Source organism: Piliocolobus tephrosceles, chromosome 1 (assembly GCF_002776525.5).
Source record: "Piliocolobus tephrosceles isolate RC106 chromosome 1, ASM277652v3, whole genome shotgun sequence".
Classification (NCBI taxonomy): domain Eukaryota; kingdom Metazoa; phylum Chordata; class Mammalia; order Primates; family Cercopithecidae; genus Piliocolobus; species Piliocolobus tephrosceles.
In genome coordinates, this window is record NC_045434.1 from 118,492,521 (window position 1) to 118,509,349 (window position 16,829).

General features: G+C 32.1%; 1 protein-coding gene across 1 annotated transcript in view; it reads left to right on the forward strand.

Moving 5' to 3' along the window:
- Positions 1-16,829, forward strand: part of COL11A1 (collagen type XI alpha 1 chain) — a 223,445-nt gene that overhangs the window by 161,204 nt on the left and 45,412 nt on the right. Inside the window, exons 43-49 of the mRNA XM_023190917.2 lie at positions 2,528-2,635; positions 4,200-4,253; positions 7,717-7,770; positions 8,281-8,388; positions 13,057-13,110; positions 14,561-14,614; positions 15,769-15,822. Of these exons, the coding sequence (XP_023046685.1) occupies positions 2,528-2,635; positions 4,200-4,253; positions 7,717-7,770; positions 8,281-8,388; positions 13,057-13,110; positions 14,561-14,614; positions 15,769-15,822 (486 nt within the window). The remainder of the gene's footprint in view (positions 1-2,527; positions 2,636-4,199; positions 4,254-7,716; positions 7,771-8,280; positions 8,389-13,056; positions 13,111-14,560; positions 14,615-15,768; positions 15,823-16,829) is intronic.

Below are 16,829 nucleotides of genomic sequence, written 5' to 3' on the forward strand. Positions count from 1 at the left end.
AAAAAAAAAAAAAAAAAAAAAAAAAAAAAAAGAAGATAATCACAGTATTTTGTGAGGACTAGATAAAATTATAGTTCTAAATCATTTTTCAGAATTGTGATAAGTGTTCAGAATAATCATTACTATTAGTAGTAGTAGTATCATTACCATCAGTGTGTGAATCAGAATGCCATTAAAAAGGATGATATAATAAACTGCTAATAAATACATAAATGAGCTGTTGAGGAAGGAGTGATGGATTTTGTTAATTGTAATAAAAGTTGTGGGTGGGAGTATAGGTTAAATATAAGACCATGCGAAATCAAACAAAGGACATGGGGATGTTTAGCTAATTCTATCAATTTTTAAGGGAAGATTTAGTTATTAATGTAAATGGAATGTTAGAAGTGGTGAAATAAAGACCGACTACAAGGAGAGATGAATGTTTCCAGTAGTTGTGTAGACTGTGGGCCAAGAGATAATACATAATGGAGGAAGAGTTATGTCATCTTGAGGAATTATAAATGGCTAATATAAATTTAGAGTGCTATAGATCTGTTGAATTTCTCCCAACACCACACAGACCAGGGTCAGAAGAAATGAATGGCAGGTGATTCCTGGCTAGAGATTATGTGTACTATAATGAAGGCAGAAGAGAATATATCTGCCTTATTTACAGGAAACCTTATACAAAAGGATTGACTTTTAGAGTGTAAGGCTAGCAAGGAAATTCAAATTAAGGGGAGCTATCTGAATCAACTATTGTATTTAATATAGTGAAGTTTACTGTGAGTAGCACAGCACATCCTTTGAGTATTGATAGATTTGAAATATCATATTTGTTTGAAGAAGATAAAAGGTCTCCAGAGTGACATCAGGGGTATCCCTCACATAATAATTATGGCACCCTTTTAGAAAACAAGAACATGTGGAGCCCAGGCAAGTAATAAATTAGTTAACAATTTAATTTTGCCTTACAGATAGTGTTACTTTTGTTGTCATTAATTAAGTAATGTAGCAACAGTTCCTTAAGTGACTACTCTGGTCCACAGGCCAGAGATATACAAGAGAATGCAAAATCAAACACAGTTCCTACCCTCACATAGTTTACTATCTGATAGGGCAATTTGATAATATGCAAAGAATCACTAAATACATATAGAATGACAAACTCAGGTTACTGATATGAAGGGAATGTAATGGTGTATGTCAGATTATAGTAGAGAGACCTGCTAGAATTGGGGCCTTTTCTTGGACAAGGCATTGATGGTGAGATGTAAAAGATGAGAAGGAATTAACTGTGCAAAGAGTTCTCATAGGCGCATTCCAGGCCAGAGGAACAAAATGTGCTCAGGAAATGTCACGGGAAAGGACACAGCATCAGATTTAAGGGACTGAGAAAAATGTCTAGAAGGGACTGAGAAAAATGTCTAGAAGGGTTGGAATGCAGACAGCAAGGGTTAGGGGAGGCTAGATGTGTTTGGGCAGGTAGCAGGAGCTAGATTGTGGTAGGCTGTACTAAGCCGTGAAGTCTTTATCTAAGGAAAAGTAAACAAGTAAATTTACCTAAAAATGTAGGTAACATGATCTGATTGGCTCTCTGGATGCAGTGTGATGAATAGATTGGAAGGAAGTAAGAATACATATGGGGAAAGACAAGAGGTTGTTTTCAGTAGCTCAGAACAAGGATACCAGTATTTTAGAATAAAGTGTCAGTGGTGGAGATAAGGTGAATATATTCAAGAGACAATTAGGAGATAAAATGTACAAAACTAAGTCATTTTAAAGAAACAGGAGATGTTAAGAGAAGTGAGGGAAAGTGGGGTCATGAAAAGGCAAAATCCAAATGACTTGTAGATTCCCAGCTTGTATAACAGAAGGACAGAAAGGACCTCTGAATGCAATCGAGAATATTGTCTTGTGCAAAACTGATGAAATTTTGACTTTTAGAAAATAATTTATTTTAAACTATGAGAAGATGTTTCATTGGAAACAGAAGTTGAGTTCATTATCAAGGCACTTTTTAAAAAATTAGACAGTATAGGTCAATTTAAACATGAAAATAATGCCATTTTCAAAACCCAGGATAACCAAAACAAACACTTAAAAGTAAGAAAGGTACATATGAAACATGTAAAGCATGTGGCAAAGGTGGACATATGAGTAAGTGCATTTTTTGATTTCTAAAGCCTAATACCCATTGCACAGCTATGTCAGTGGCACGAAGGAAGGGGAGTAGAGGCTCAACAAAGTTTTACAAACGTAAGGAATCTGATTTGTCAATATGTAATAATTGCATGTTTGAAAGAAAAAATGTAAGTTGGGTCCTAATTATTTTTGTGGATCATAGCCTAAGATTTATAAGTGATTTTAAAAGAATAATATTCTTAGTCACAAATGAAGGTAGGGATCATGTATCATTTATTCTTTAAAACGTTTTTCTAAAAAACATTAAACAATATCCTTGTCAAATATAGAAGCTAGATTATTACTTCTGTAGTTGCACTTCAAAACTGTAAAACTAATGATCTTTGGATATTCAATACAGGGAGAAAAAGGTCCCCAAGGGCCTGCAGGGAGAGATGGAGTTCAAGGTCCTGTTGGTCTCCCAGGGCCAGCTGGTCCTGCCGGCTCTCCCGGGGAAGACGGAGACAAGGTTGGTATTCGTTATCCATGTTAGTAGATCCTGTGAAAAAGCTTAATTTTTGTCAAGAATTCTAGATAATTCGAATCTGTATGATTAGACTCCAGGTGGAAGTTTACCTTTTCAAAGTTTCACACATATTTTCATATACTCAAAAGTTTTATTTAAGAGGTTCAGAATTAGTATCTGTTCCATAAAAGAGTATGTGATATATAAACAGAAAAGTCAAGTAAAAGAACAGTGGTAGTGAGAAAAATTAGTAGATGCCAAAATTTATTTATTTTTAAGAATATCCTGGCCGGGCGCGGTGGCTCAAATCTGTAATCCCAGCACTTTGGGAGGCCGAGACGGGCGGATCACGAGGTCAGGAGATTGAGACCATCCTGGCCAACACGGTGAAACCCCGTCTCTACTGAAAAATACAAAAAACTAGCCGGGCGAGGTGGCAGGCGCCTGTAGTCCCAGCTACTCCGGAGGCTGAGGCAGGAGAATGGCGTAGACCCGGGAGGCGGAGCTTGCAGTGAGCTGAGATCCGGCCACTGCACTCCAGCCCGGGCGACAGAGCGAGACTCCATCTCAAAAAAAAAAAAAAAAAAAAAAAGAAAGAAAGAAAGAAAAAAAGAATATCCTTCTGAAATGAATATAAAATAAAAACATTAATTATATGTATATGATTAGCCCTCATGTCTTGCATATTGCACAATAAGACTGAAGAATGAGCTACATATTTACTTTATAATCCTGTTATCATATACCAACATGTGAGTACAGACTCTAAGCTCCTAATTCCAAATGTATGGCTGTGTGTTAAATGTTTCGGTTGAATATATTATTATATTATTTTAAAATATTATTTAAAAATTTGTAAACCAGCAATCTGATAATGTGCATCATTTTAGCATTTGGAAAATTAGCAGAAGTAGTTTTGCTATTATTTTGTTTTTATTTTTATTTTTTACTTTTTTGAGAGATGGAGTCTTGCTTTGTCGCCCAGGCTGAAGTGCAGTGGCGTAACAGGGCTCACTGCAGCCTCAAACTCCTGGGCTCGAGTGATCCTTCCACCTCAGCTTCCCAAGTAGCTGAGACTATAGGCATGCTTCACCATGTGCAGCTAACTTTTTAAAAACATTTATTTGTAGGACAGGGTCTCACTCTGCTTCCAGGCTGGTCTCAAACTCCTAGGCCAAATCTTTCACCTCAACCTCCCAAAACCCTGGGATTACAGGCATGAGACCCAGCACCGGGCTAGTAAAGTAATTTTTGGTTAATGTGTAATTATAGATTTTATAAATCAGTGTACTTCCGTTTTCAGTTTATACAGGTAATATTTGAGACAAAATTGATTTTTTAAATTATGAATTCAGTTGTAGTATTCTTTGAAGTTAAAATGACTTGTCTGTTAACATTAGTCAACACTAGAAAGCTAGAAGCAGAGGGAACACAAGATTTTCTATTTTAAACAGTGACATTACACACTAGCATGTAATTATATTAAAGGTAAAATTTAACTGATGATAATAAAGACAATGCAATAGCATGTTAGAGATAAACTGTAAATCAAATCTTTCAATTTCAGGGTGAAATTGGTGAACCAGGACAAAAAGGCAGCAAGGGTGACAAAGGAGAAAATGTGAGTTTCTTACTTTTTACTGAGAGAACATTATTTAACACCTTTTCCTATTTACCATTGATGTTTTTATATCATACTACTTACTTTCCTAGCCAAAACTTATAATACCAATACTACGTTACCTCTGCAGTTACATAATTCTATAGTTTTATATATTTGTGAAGTTTTCTATTTCTGTGATTAAGTAAAATATGACGATTGTAGGCCATTATTTATAACTCTGCTATAGCAAATGAAAGAGTAACATAATGAAATAGTCTTTTTTGTAAGGTTACGAGAAATTATATATACAAATATTTACCAAAATTAATAGCATTACTATGTTTTACATGTATACAAATTGATAGCTCATTCCTGTATATTATAAATACTTATTTTAAAATTTTTCCTTTAAATCATAAAACTTCAAAATAATTTTGGTTGCTCATTCAAATGGTATGTTCACTCTTGTCTTTATGGTGGTTTTTTTTTTTTTTTTGGTCATTACCAGTTTGCATTCTCTTTAAAGTATGTATTTAAGCGTGTTCCTGCTTCTTAAATGAACTATATTGGATGATGATACTGTCATGTGCTTCAGCACTTCCTTGCTGATTTATACTTTCTAAAGAATATCTGTGGACGTTACTTTCTAAGTTCTTTATTTTCACTCTTTTCTCCCTTTAAGTGTTCATATATTTGCTCTCCAATAGAAACATAAATTGGGGGAGTACAGAGATACGTCCTTCAAGTATTTTTTTTCACCTAGTATAGAAGTTTATACATTATCACCAGCAATTTGATTCTAACAGACCAGCCTGGTTCCATTTTGTGATCCATCAGTCTGATGCTTTTAGGGTTGGAGTTACTGCCTACGTTAACTGAAAGAAGGTTTTTATTAGAATTGATTGAATCCCAAACTGAAGAGTTACTAAAATCCTATGAGATGAATTTTTCTAACTAAAAAGAAAACTCTAGAATTAAAAGAGAAAAATCTTGCAGTAATAATTGTAGTATTAATTGCATAATAGGCTCTGGATTCATTTTTATATGCAGTATAACAAAACATCAACAAATAGTTGATAGCACTGATACTGTAGATCCATACTGTAAAATTATGACAAGAAATTGTGTACAGAAAACTGGCTGCATATGTTTGGTGCAGTTAGTATTGACTGTAAATTTACAAAATGTATTTTGGTCTCTGCCTTAGTCTGTTTTGTGTTGCTATAAAGGAATACCCAGGGCTGGATAATTTATAAGTAAAATAAGGTTATTTGGCTTACAGTTCAGCAGGTTGTGCAAAGAAGCCTGGGGCTGGCATCTGGTTGGCGTATGGTGAGGGCTTTTGTACTGCATCAAAATGTGGCAGAGAACTTAAAAGGGGAAGCAGGCCTGAACAAAGACAGACCAAACCCCACAGGAGTGCTGACTTTAAAACAACCCTCTTTCATGGGAACTAATTCATTCCTTCAAGTACCAATTCAATCTCCCCAGTGCAAGAACTCAATCACTATGCAGCTATTCCTTACGGATCCATCTTAAGAACCCAAACCCCTCCCATTAGGCTCCACCTTCAACATTGGGAATTAGATTTCAACATGAGGTTCAGTGGGGACAAACCATATGCAAATGATAGCAGTAAATTACTTTAGATTCCATTTAGATTTCTTAATGATAAATAAATACTATTGATTTAATTTGACTACCTTATACACTTGACAGAAGCCACATTTTTAAAAGTTTTATTTACTCCTTAAAAGCTATGCTAAAATGACTGCATGGCCATTATTTGGGCCAGCAAATCTCAAATATTTTTCCTCAGGACCCTTGCATACTTGGAAAGGTTTCTGAGGAGCCCAAAAAGCTTTTGTCTATATGGGTTACTATAATATGAATGAAAACTGATATATTTAAAATATTTAGTGATTGATTTATTTAAAATTAAGAATAAGAAGCCCAAAGCACTTTTAATAAAAAGCTATATTTTTCCAAATAAAAATACATAGTCCCAAGAGTAGCATTGTTAAATTTTTTTTGTCCAGCTTAATAGAAGAAGCTGTATTCTCATATCTAGTTCAGCCTGTGGTGACATGTTTTTTTGGTTGAAAACATGAAGAAAATCTAGGCTCACATAAATTATGTAGTCATAAAAGGGAGGAACATTTTCAGTAACTTTTCAGGTAATTTTGAATATTCTTTGATTTTACATAGGAATTTTATTAGTGGTAGTTTTTCTTAAAGGTCAATTGCAAAACAGAATTTGAAACAAAAACAGTGAACTTTTTGTGCTATTGCTTTATATTCCACTGCTCTATCTTGCACGTTGATGACTATGTTTCATACATAATTTTGTAATACCCTTCATTGATAATTTGGAAATTATTAGTTTCCTGGGTACGGTCCTCAAAGTATTGATACAATTCTTTATGCAATATCAATATCATAGGAAAATACTTTCAGATTGGGAAGATGTAAAGCCGGCAATGACAGATGAAAGATAACCAACATTCTAATTTTTGTTTTAAAGTTTAAATGTTATTGATAGTCAATACTGTCAGTTGTTTTCTTTGAAATCCAAGGCTTCCTTTACATTGAATAACATCTGCCAAAATCATACTTATTATTTATAATCACAGTTATTATTTATAACTGATTATTTATAATCATATTTATTATTTATAACTGTGATTATAAATAATTATAGTTTTTCTGTCAGCTGCTGTTTCAAGTAAAAATAGTGCTCCATGTAAAATTTAGTGTTCCATGTAAAAGTTCTGCTGGCATTTCAAACTATAATCCAAGTGTTTTTTTTTTTCTTTGAGACAAACACTGTACTTCAGTATGAGGCAAAAATAATTTATGTATGTCTTCAATTTGTCAAAGGAATATGAAAAGACACATATGTCAAGGTCAATATTTAATAATATTAATAACTATGCATGTAAGACTCATAATGCCTTTTGAAAACCACTGCTCCAAGTAAGAGGTCCTGGTGTACTTAATATATAGCAATTAGTTTACATGTGCATGCATATGTGAAAATTCCAAATTTTCATATATCACTACATTCTATCTGTATAGAACCTTCAGAATTCTGATGTTCACTCAGAAGACAGTATACAAATTTTTCATGAGCCTTTTCCTAATCATATTTATCTCATTAAAGAAATCTGATACTTTGAAAATTTTCAAATGTGAATCTTACAACTTGATCTCTGTTAGCATAGAAATCTATCTTGAAGATTACAGATAAGGGTGCTTTCAATATATGTCAACTTAAAATTGATTTCAAGTGTGAAAGTTTGAGTATCAAGAAGTAAAATAAATAATGATTTCACTAAATGCAAAAAGGTTCTATGTGATGCTTCTTTTTTTCCAAAGGAGTGCAGAAATGTTTGATCTTGGTAGGCTAAAGGTTCTGTTTCATATAGCTGAGGCTTTTCTGGCTTGACTTTATAAATTACTTATTTTTATCTCACTACAGGGCCCTCCTGGTCCCCCAGGTCTTCAAGGACCAGTTGGTGCCCCTGGAATTGCTGTAAGTATTCCACATTGTTCCATAAATCTAAATCCTTACAGCTCCCTGGTTAAATTTATATACTGTCCCATAACCAGTCAATTTTTGGGGGTAATAAGTTTTGTTCGTATGTTTCACATTAAATCGAATTTAAATGATCAAATATAGCTAGCCAAGCTGATTCTTAGAAACAAAACATACTGTAACTTCATTTGAAAATAAGTAATACTTTGTTGAGAATTCCTTAATATGTAATAATTCAGAAGATTATTTCCATTATTAGACAGCTTTTGCTTCTCCTGGTATATATGATCAAATCAAAATCAGTCATAATCCAGAAGCAAAGCAAGCAAGCAAAACAAACAAACAATAACATATTGGAGCAGATAATGGGAATTTAGTCTATTTTTTGCTTGGTTATTCTTAAATACATCTGCTTTGGTTAACTTGGAAATGGTCACATTTTTTGTAATGACCCATATAATAATGATTTTTTTCCAGTTTGGGACAATTTTTCTTTCTCTTCTCTAGGGAGGTGATGGTGAACCAGGTCCTAGAGGACAGCAGGGGATGTTTGGGCAAAAAGGTGATGAGGGTGCCAGAGGCTTCCCTGGACCTCCTGGTCCAATAGGTCTTCAGGTAAGATGCCCCTGTCATTGTTTACTCCATCATTTCTACCTACTTCTCACCAGGCTTTCTGGTGGATGTAAAACAAATTTTTTTTTTCTTTTTTCTACGTAAGAACTTGGGAATAATGTTTATTCATAAAGATTATTTTATTTAAACGTGTAGCTGAACTTGAAATCCTTGTTATCATGTATGATTAATTCTCCTGAACGTGTATCAGGGCTGGTTCCTGATTCTGGAGTATTTTTAGCCCCACTTTAATTATTACACCTCCTTTCTTCACTCCTATTTTATTTGGAAAATGAACTACAACTTTACCTAAGTCTGCTACTTAAAAGTAAGATATTAGAAGGGTTCTTTCATACGACTCATAAGAAGATAAGTTAGTATTTCAGACTGATAGCAATAGGAGGCACACAAATTCCTAGGGAGACAGGGATGGATCCCTGGAGAAATTCAACCTATGACTCTTACTTTCAAGATGGTTAAAAAAAATTAGAAACATTTCTCAAAGAAATGGGATCCTGCCAATAGCAACTGCCAATAGCACACGTTAAACAATGATAGGTAAAGTAAACAAATTAACAGTTAATCATTTAAGATAAATTATTATTATTTTAAAATTATAATTTAAATTTTATGAAGTATATCCAGGAAAAGAAGTATTAAATTATGGAACACTAAAGGCTGAGAGAGTTCTGTTCAAATGTATCTTACCATTGGACTCTTAGACAAAATGTTCCAGAGCGGACATCTTCTATTCTAGGTTGTTTTTTACTTTGCACGTGATGTTCACTGCTTCCTACAAACTTTGGAAGCACTGAGCTTTTTTCTTCCACTTGCTTGTTCTATCTCTTCCTAGTGATCCACGCAAAGGTTGTAACATTTTGTCTTAAATGATATTGAGGTACCACATGAGGATAACTTATGGTATATTGTTAGTATTAGAAATGGTAAATTAAGTCATCTAGTTCACTGGACCTAGAAATTTGTGAAGTTGTAGAAAAGTATATGTAAATTGAATTTATATAAACAGTTTATATCTTCATTTTTATAAATATAATTATACAATTACTGTTTTTGATATTAATAGCTCATTATATACATAATTACACAAATTACATTATAAACACGGTATAATGAACTATTACTGTTAAAACACTCAATGGATGTTTATCAGATAGCAAGATTTTTTAATTGTCTCATTTTATTTTAAGGTCAAAATAATTCTTTTTAAACTTGGAAAGTGAAAAAATTTTACTTTCGTACTTATCATGTTTAACTCAGTTATACTTGTTAGACAATTATACATAAACAGTGATAAGTACCACATATCAATATGTGTAAGAAGCACACATATTTGAAAACAACAGGACATTAAAATTAGATTGCCAATGGATATTTATTTTCTTTTTGCTTTTTGATGAGGGTGACTCAAGAAATCAGTTCATTACAATTGTGATTATATTTTCCCACAGCTACTTCTTTAAATCAGGAAATTGGATGATGCTAATGTAACTAACATGTTCACAATTGCATCTGCCTCCTTTAATTGAGTCTTCGTGGCAGAATAGATATTAGCAATTATAATAGACATAAAATAATCTAACATTCAGATTAAATGTCTTGATTTTTCAATTTGATGTTTACTATCATCTGCATATGAAGGATATACACACACACATATATATGGAGGGAGAGAGAGTATGCGTTCTTGATTGAACTTCATTTTCGACTCATCATTTAAGTGGCAATGATTTTAAACTGACAGACCTTAAAAGAGAAAATCTCTATGCATAAATTACCTCCTTGGAGAAAGGTAGGACATTTCATGAGAACTGATTAACCCTAGAGTGCCTTTCAGCGTGTTTAGTTCCATGCAACAAGAGATTTTGACTCATTATGTCTCCACTGATTGTAATAATGATAATTTTATGTCTTAATCAATACAAACTATGATCTAACTTAATTAAAAAGAAATAAATATTTTTTTCTATTGGGATATTTTTATTGAATTAATTGGAATAATTATATGCATAAAAAAGATGAAAATGTACAACTGGGTTTGTAATAAAAATAAAACTGTGAACTAATATTGACATACCTTTTAATTTGGGGATACTAAATTAGATGAGCCGTATCCTAAAAGGGTGTGAAAACCTGGACAGAAAATAAGGAATGTAATTTTTAATTTATTGTGTTTTTGGAAACTTAATTATGTTTAAGTTGTGGTATATGCTATTTAAGAAAATGGTGTTAAAGTGAAATATTTATTTCAACTGTGTTAAAATATGCATGCATGTTTAAGAATTTAAGTTTATGTGTTTCATCAAATTCAGAATTTGAATTTCTGAAATTGACTGACTTAGAACCTAAAATTTTTTGAAATCACCTACAAGTAATTTTTAGGTCAATAGGATCTGAGAAATACTACCTGTCTTTTTCTTCCAGAAACTTCACTTATAATTCTAGAAACAATCATCAGATGATAGTAACAGTTTGGGGAGTACATATAGCAGTCTCTTTTCTTAGACATCTACCTGACATTTGAGAAAAAATAAATGAAATTCTGGTACATAGTTTTTGTTACAAATTTGTAACTAAGATTTCTTTATAAAAATGAATATATGCCACAAGTAAACAAATATATAAATACATTCAGTAAAGTACCCTCTTTAAAAACTGAAAGTCACATGGATATAGTAGGTTATAAAAACAATTTTGTGCATTACCAACATTAAAAAATGAAATAGAACAGGATAAGATAAAATAGAATGAAAATATCAAAGGCTATCATCTATGCAAAAGGCTAAGTACTGCTTTTTGAAACTCATGTTTCAGCTACTTTATATGTGCGTGGTTAGGGAGCATTAAGTAAAATGTATTTTTCACAGTGGCTCACAGTCAAATAATATTCAGCAATTGCAGTGCAGTGTCAAGAAGTCAGTAATGTCACTAAAGTATTAGCAGTTATTTAGAACTTTTACATTGTATTTTTATGTCTAAAATAGATTACACCTAAAATATTATTATATAAACATTAAAAATTATGTATTGCATATATGAGATGTATTAATATATAATTATACTCTGAAAACATTAAAAAATGAAAAAATCCATAATCCTACAATATTAGAAATGATTACTATGTTTGCTATTTGTCTGATAATTAGCATGCCTATTCTAGATACATATTTTACAGTTAAAGTTATACCATGCATATTCATTTTTATTTTTTATTTATTTTATATAGTATTCATGTTTAGAGTATTAGTATCACATTAATAATCACATAACATTCCACTACTTTATATAATTGAATTTCTTTAGTTCTTTTTTCTAAGATTAAACTTCTGGAATGACAGGATTTTTACTATCATAGCTACTGTTAGCAAGAAATATTTTATTGAATGTAGCTATCCTTGTTAGTTTATTTTCTTAGAATTCATTCATTCAACAAACATTTTAATTTTTGATTGCTCCTCTGCTAGTTCCTAAACAGTTGACACCTAAAAGATCACTGATGAATGCATGCCCCAAAGTAGTTCATGACTGTAAATATACACGAAAGTGACATAAGAAAGTTTATAAATGTAAAATTGATGTACGTACCAAGTATTGTTGTGACATGAAAGAGGAAATAAAAATAATCTTCATGGAATAATTCTTGGGAAGATCAAGTAAGTAGTCAAGAAGTAGAATAATTTTTCCATAAAGAAATAGATAGATTTTTCCATAAAGAAATAGAAATTTGAGTGCAATCTTTCTGTCTTCTTTATACCATAACACAGAGCTTCTCCTAAATAGCAGTTACAGTGCAATTGAATACAATGGAAATAGATGTGAAAGATTTTTTTTTTTTTTTTTCTGTCGCCCAGGCTGGAGTGCAGTGGCACGATCTCGGCTCACTGCAAGGTCTGCCTCCCGGGTTCACAGCATTCTCCTGTCTCATCCTCCCTAGTAGCTGGGACTACAGGTGCCTGACACTATGCCTGGCTGTTTTGTTTTTTTTCCTGTATTTTTAGTCGAGATGGGGTTTCACTGGTGTTAGCCAGGATGGTCTCGATCTCCTGATCTTGTGATCCGCCCGCCTCAGCCTCCCTACGTGCTGGGATTACAGGCGTGAGCCACCGCTCCTGACCCAAAAGAGTTTTTAAAAGTATAATATAGTAGGTTTCATGAGCTCAATGATTTGTGAGATTCAGAAATTGAATTAACAGTTTCAAGAATTCAGAAGATATTTATAACCTTTGAAATATATTGGAATATTTATTTTACCAAACTGGTACCTAACGATAAAAACCTCATGTTCTAAAATGTTTTGGGCCAAGAGTTTCCAGAAATCTGTACCAGGGAAGTTCTGTGTATTATTTGTACAGGACTGAGCAAATGGTTGGGCATTCATAAATTCCCAGATCAAAGTATATCTTTAGTTATTGTAACTAAAAATAAACAATATAATATTATACAAAAATAAATGTTATTTGTAAATGTAGGTGTAAGATTTTATTACATGTGGTCAACACTTGTATAGTAGGTGTTTTAACAAATGTTAGTATCTGAATCTTCATTTCCATGTACTTATTGAACTTTATACTTGATTTTATCTTAGAAATTGATCAAACGTGTCTTTTTAAATACATGAGTGATTTTTATTATTTTTCTATTATATTTTCTTAGGGTCTGCCAGGCCCACCTGGTGAAAAAGGTGAAAATGGGGATGTTGGTCCCATGGTAAGTTTTTATTTTTTGGTGTTTGATGGGTATGTGTCATATGTATGGCAGTCACTGGTTTGTAAATTATTATGTGTTTTTTCATTACTATGTATATATTATTGAGGTGTATATAAGCAACTGCCATGCTTTAGTTATTTCTTAGTCTGTAGCTCAGGATTTTTATTTGGAGCAGGTAAAGAATAGGTAATATTCACTCAAGATTTAGATAATTAGCAATTTACACAGAATCAAAAAATAACTGTACTTTGAAACAAATTCTTAATTTAATAAGGAATTATGTCTTAATTAGAATGCTATGACTTATAATTATTTGCATTTATTGATTCTGGCTCTCTAAGACCTGAACTGAGAATTTGAAATGCACATAATTGTTTATTTAGCTCTACCTTAGATAAGAAAATAATTAGCAAAGGTAATTGAAATCCATAATGTAATGTGATGACTGCATGTCTTAAGTGTCCCTTTCCTTCAACATTGCCCCCAATTTTCACTTCCTTCAGAATACACATTTTCAAATTTTAACACTTGTCTGTTAGGTTTTGTTCTCCTTAGGAATTACACTCAAATCTATTATATTCTTTGGAATGATCCGTATCATCATTAATAAAATTAGATATAAGAAATGCATAAAAAACTTTGCTGATTCAAATAACTGGTTAATAGTTCCAAGCGGTATCAGATACTCTCCAGATATGGTTACCATGGTTCTGTGAATCATTGATATATTCTTCCTGATTACATAGTAATAGATAATAACAGAAAAACTTTTCAACCATGGCATTAGAATAAACTGAGATCTTTCAAAAACACTAATGTTCGGTGAAATGTACTAATGTACGGTGAAAAACACTTGCTATAGACTATTTCAACCACAACCTTGAGGTAGGAGGTTCTGTCATCAGTATTTTATGTAAAGTGTTCCAAGCTAATTTTACTGCACTGTCAGGAGAAAGAATCTTTGTTTTATGAAATTAAATAATTATTCTTATTTCTAATTCTAGCATATAGAACCTAAGAGTTGACATAGAAAAAGCTAAAAATACGTATCCACAAAAAATACTTCTATTGAGTTAATGAATTCTAAATCTACTCAAGCACCATTTCTTTTTCCAACTTTACATTTTCTTTATGTTGTAACGTATTCTAGAATGAAATATATCTAATTATATTGTGAACATATTATACCAGACAGTAGCAATAGACTTTCTTGACCCATTTTCTAATCAAATTTTTTCTCCTGAAATCCTAATTTCCTCATAGCTATGTGTAAAGGCTCATTTGCTAACATGATGTTGTATCCATCAAGGATGACTTATAACCCTGATATGCTTCACTAACTATAGTTTTTACAGGCTTAAACTTCTTTTAGTTTTTTAGTCATAAAATGAAAATGTTGGAAACACATTTGAATTTGGTCTTTGTAAACCTCAATATTTCTCTCTTATAGGGTCCACCTGGTCCTCCAGGCCCAAGAGGCCCTCAAGGTCCCAATGGAGCTGACGTAAGAACTCTGAAATACATGTTAATTATTTTGAAATTATATAGGTGTTGTTATTTTATAGCGGATGCTCTCTATGAGTTATAATGCAGATAATCACACTTTTGTTTAATATTAAGTGGTTGAGAACTCATGGTCACCTATTCACTCCACTTCATTATATAACAAAATAAATGGAATTTATAGTGACCAAATCATGGTAAATATAACATAGGTACACATTTTCCATTCAATATATATTTACTCTGACTGAGAAATGTTATAATGTTGTGTATATTATAATTACCACATCATTCAAACCAACATACTTAGACTGTGCCTTGCATATGATAACTCTTATGCCCTTGTTAACAATGGCTTTCATCTAAAAGCTTTGCATTTTGTATTTTCAGTCTATATAATGTTACAGCAATATGTGCATGATAGGTGCACCCTTTATCACATAGAATGTTTTAATTGTATAAAGATGATATTCTCCAAGCTTAAAAATTACTTTAGTGTTGTAAGATTTTGAAATATAATGCCATATTTATCTTACTGTTACCATTAACGGATCTATGGCTTTGACAGTATTTTTCCTTCTGGCCAACTTTTCACAATGAAATCTATGTTTTCCTCATGTCTCTGGTCTTCATTTTCTTCGTTCTTCTTTAATACCTGCTTTAAATTCTGGCAGGCCAGAACTGAGAAAAAAATAGACTAGGAATGGAGGAACTAAAAGAGTTTGTAGATTTTAATTCTTCTTAGATAATTAAAAGCTAAAAGTTGTTATAAAGGGTTTGTTTCTTGCCTGGATTATGTAATTCTTAACCAGGGTCATAATTTTGATTCACTACAAAATCACTGCCTAAAACCAATCTAACTATTCTGTTGGCAAAGAGATTGAAATTATGTTTCAGGAATGAACCAGAGTGTGAAAGTCTCCTGCTGTATCTTCAAAATTACAGTGAATTTGAAAATCATTGTAATATATTAAATTATTTGCTATCCAGCACATTTGACAACTCTATTAAGTATCATTTAGTCTCATTCTTTAAATGACTAAGAATACTCATGCATCTATTTCTCTCTTTTTTGAGAACAACTAGATACATGTTTACAAATGCATTATTTTAATACGAATATGGATAATTGCATTCCTTTTTCCTACACTGCAGGGACCACAAGGACCCCCAGGATCTGTTGGTTCAGTTGGTGGTGTTGGAGAAAAGGTAAATATATTAGTGACACACAGTTTGAAACAGCATGAATTAAGAACTTTAATAATATTGGGTAGTAGTTTAAGTGCTTCTAGTATGAGTGTTTCTAAGCCTTTTACATAGTTATATGATTCACGTGTCATCTAGTAGTTTCAAAAATTAAAGTTAACATGATTTTGAAATATGTTTTGATTGCCAGTTATTATATTGAATGAGTGTAGGTATTATTTTCTTTAAGCAGGAACCTCATAATTATGGTGTCATTATTATCCGCATTTATAAGCTGAGAAAGCTGAGCCCTGGAGGATTCCTGTAATTTCATCAAAGTTTTTCCTTAGAAGGTGACTAAGCTAGGATACACTGCAGTCCACGAATGTCTAGTCATACTCAGTACTCAAAATAGAAGAGATTGGTTGATGTAACTGACTTAAAGGGAAAAAGGAATCCTTCAGGCCACAAAGGAATTAATCATTCATTTTGTTACATTTTGAGTTATATTTTCATTACTAATACTCTGACCTATCTTTGTCACTTTTCAAAATAGTTGGCATGAGCTACAATATCTGGGCTCAGAATAGCTTTTTTTTTTTTTTTTTTCTTGTGAACATGATTTTGTTTAACAAATCTGTTCTTCCTTTTATAAAAATGTCAAAATGATCCATTGATTTCTTGTTTAAGCATTCATGCTCACTTCTTAATAGAATTTTCAAGAAAAATATTGATATTTGCTTGTTTTAAAAAATAAACTACCCATTTTCAGAAAGGGAAGAATTATATTTATAACATCACATATTATGCAGTGAAAACAATAAAAATTTCCTTGATTGCTAATTATTAAAGGATATCCGTAGTATAGACTTACCCTGTTCTTAAAAATGATTCCCTTCCTTGGTCTCAAGTTTTTTCATATATTTTATATTATACTTAAATTGATTTCTTTAATTAAAGCATTTAATTCTCAGAAAAAAATATTATATGATTAGATTATGTTACTGTATCTTGATGTTTACTTCAGCTCC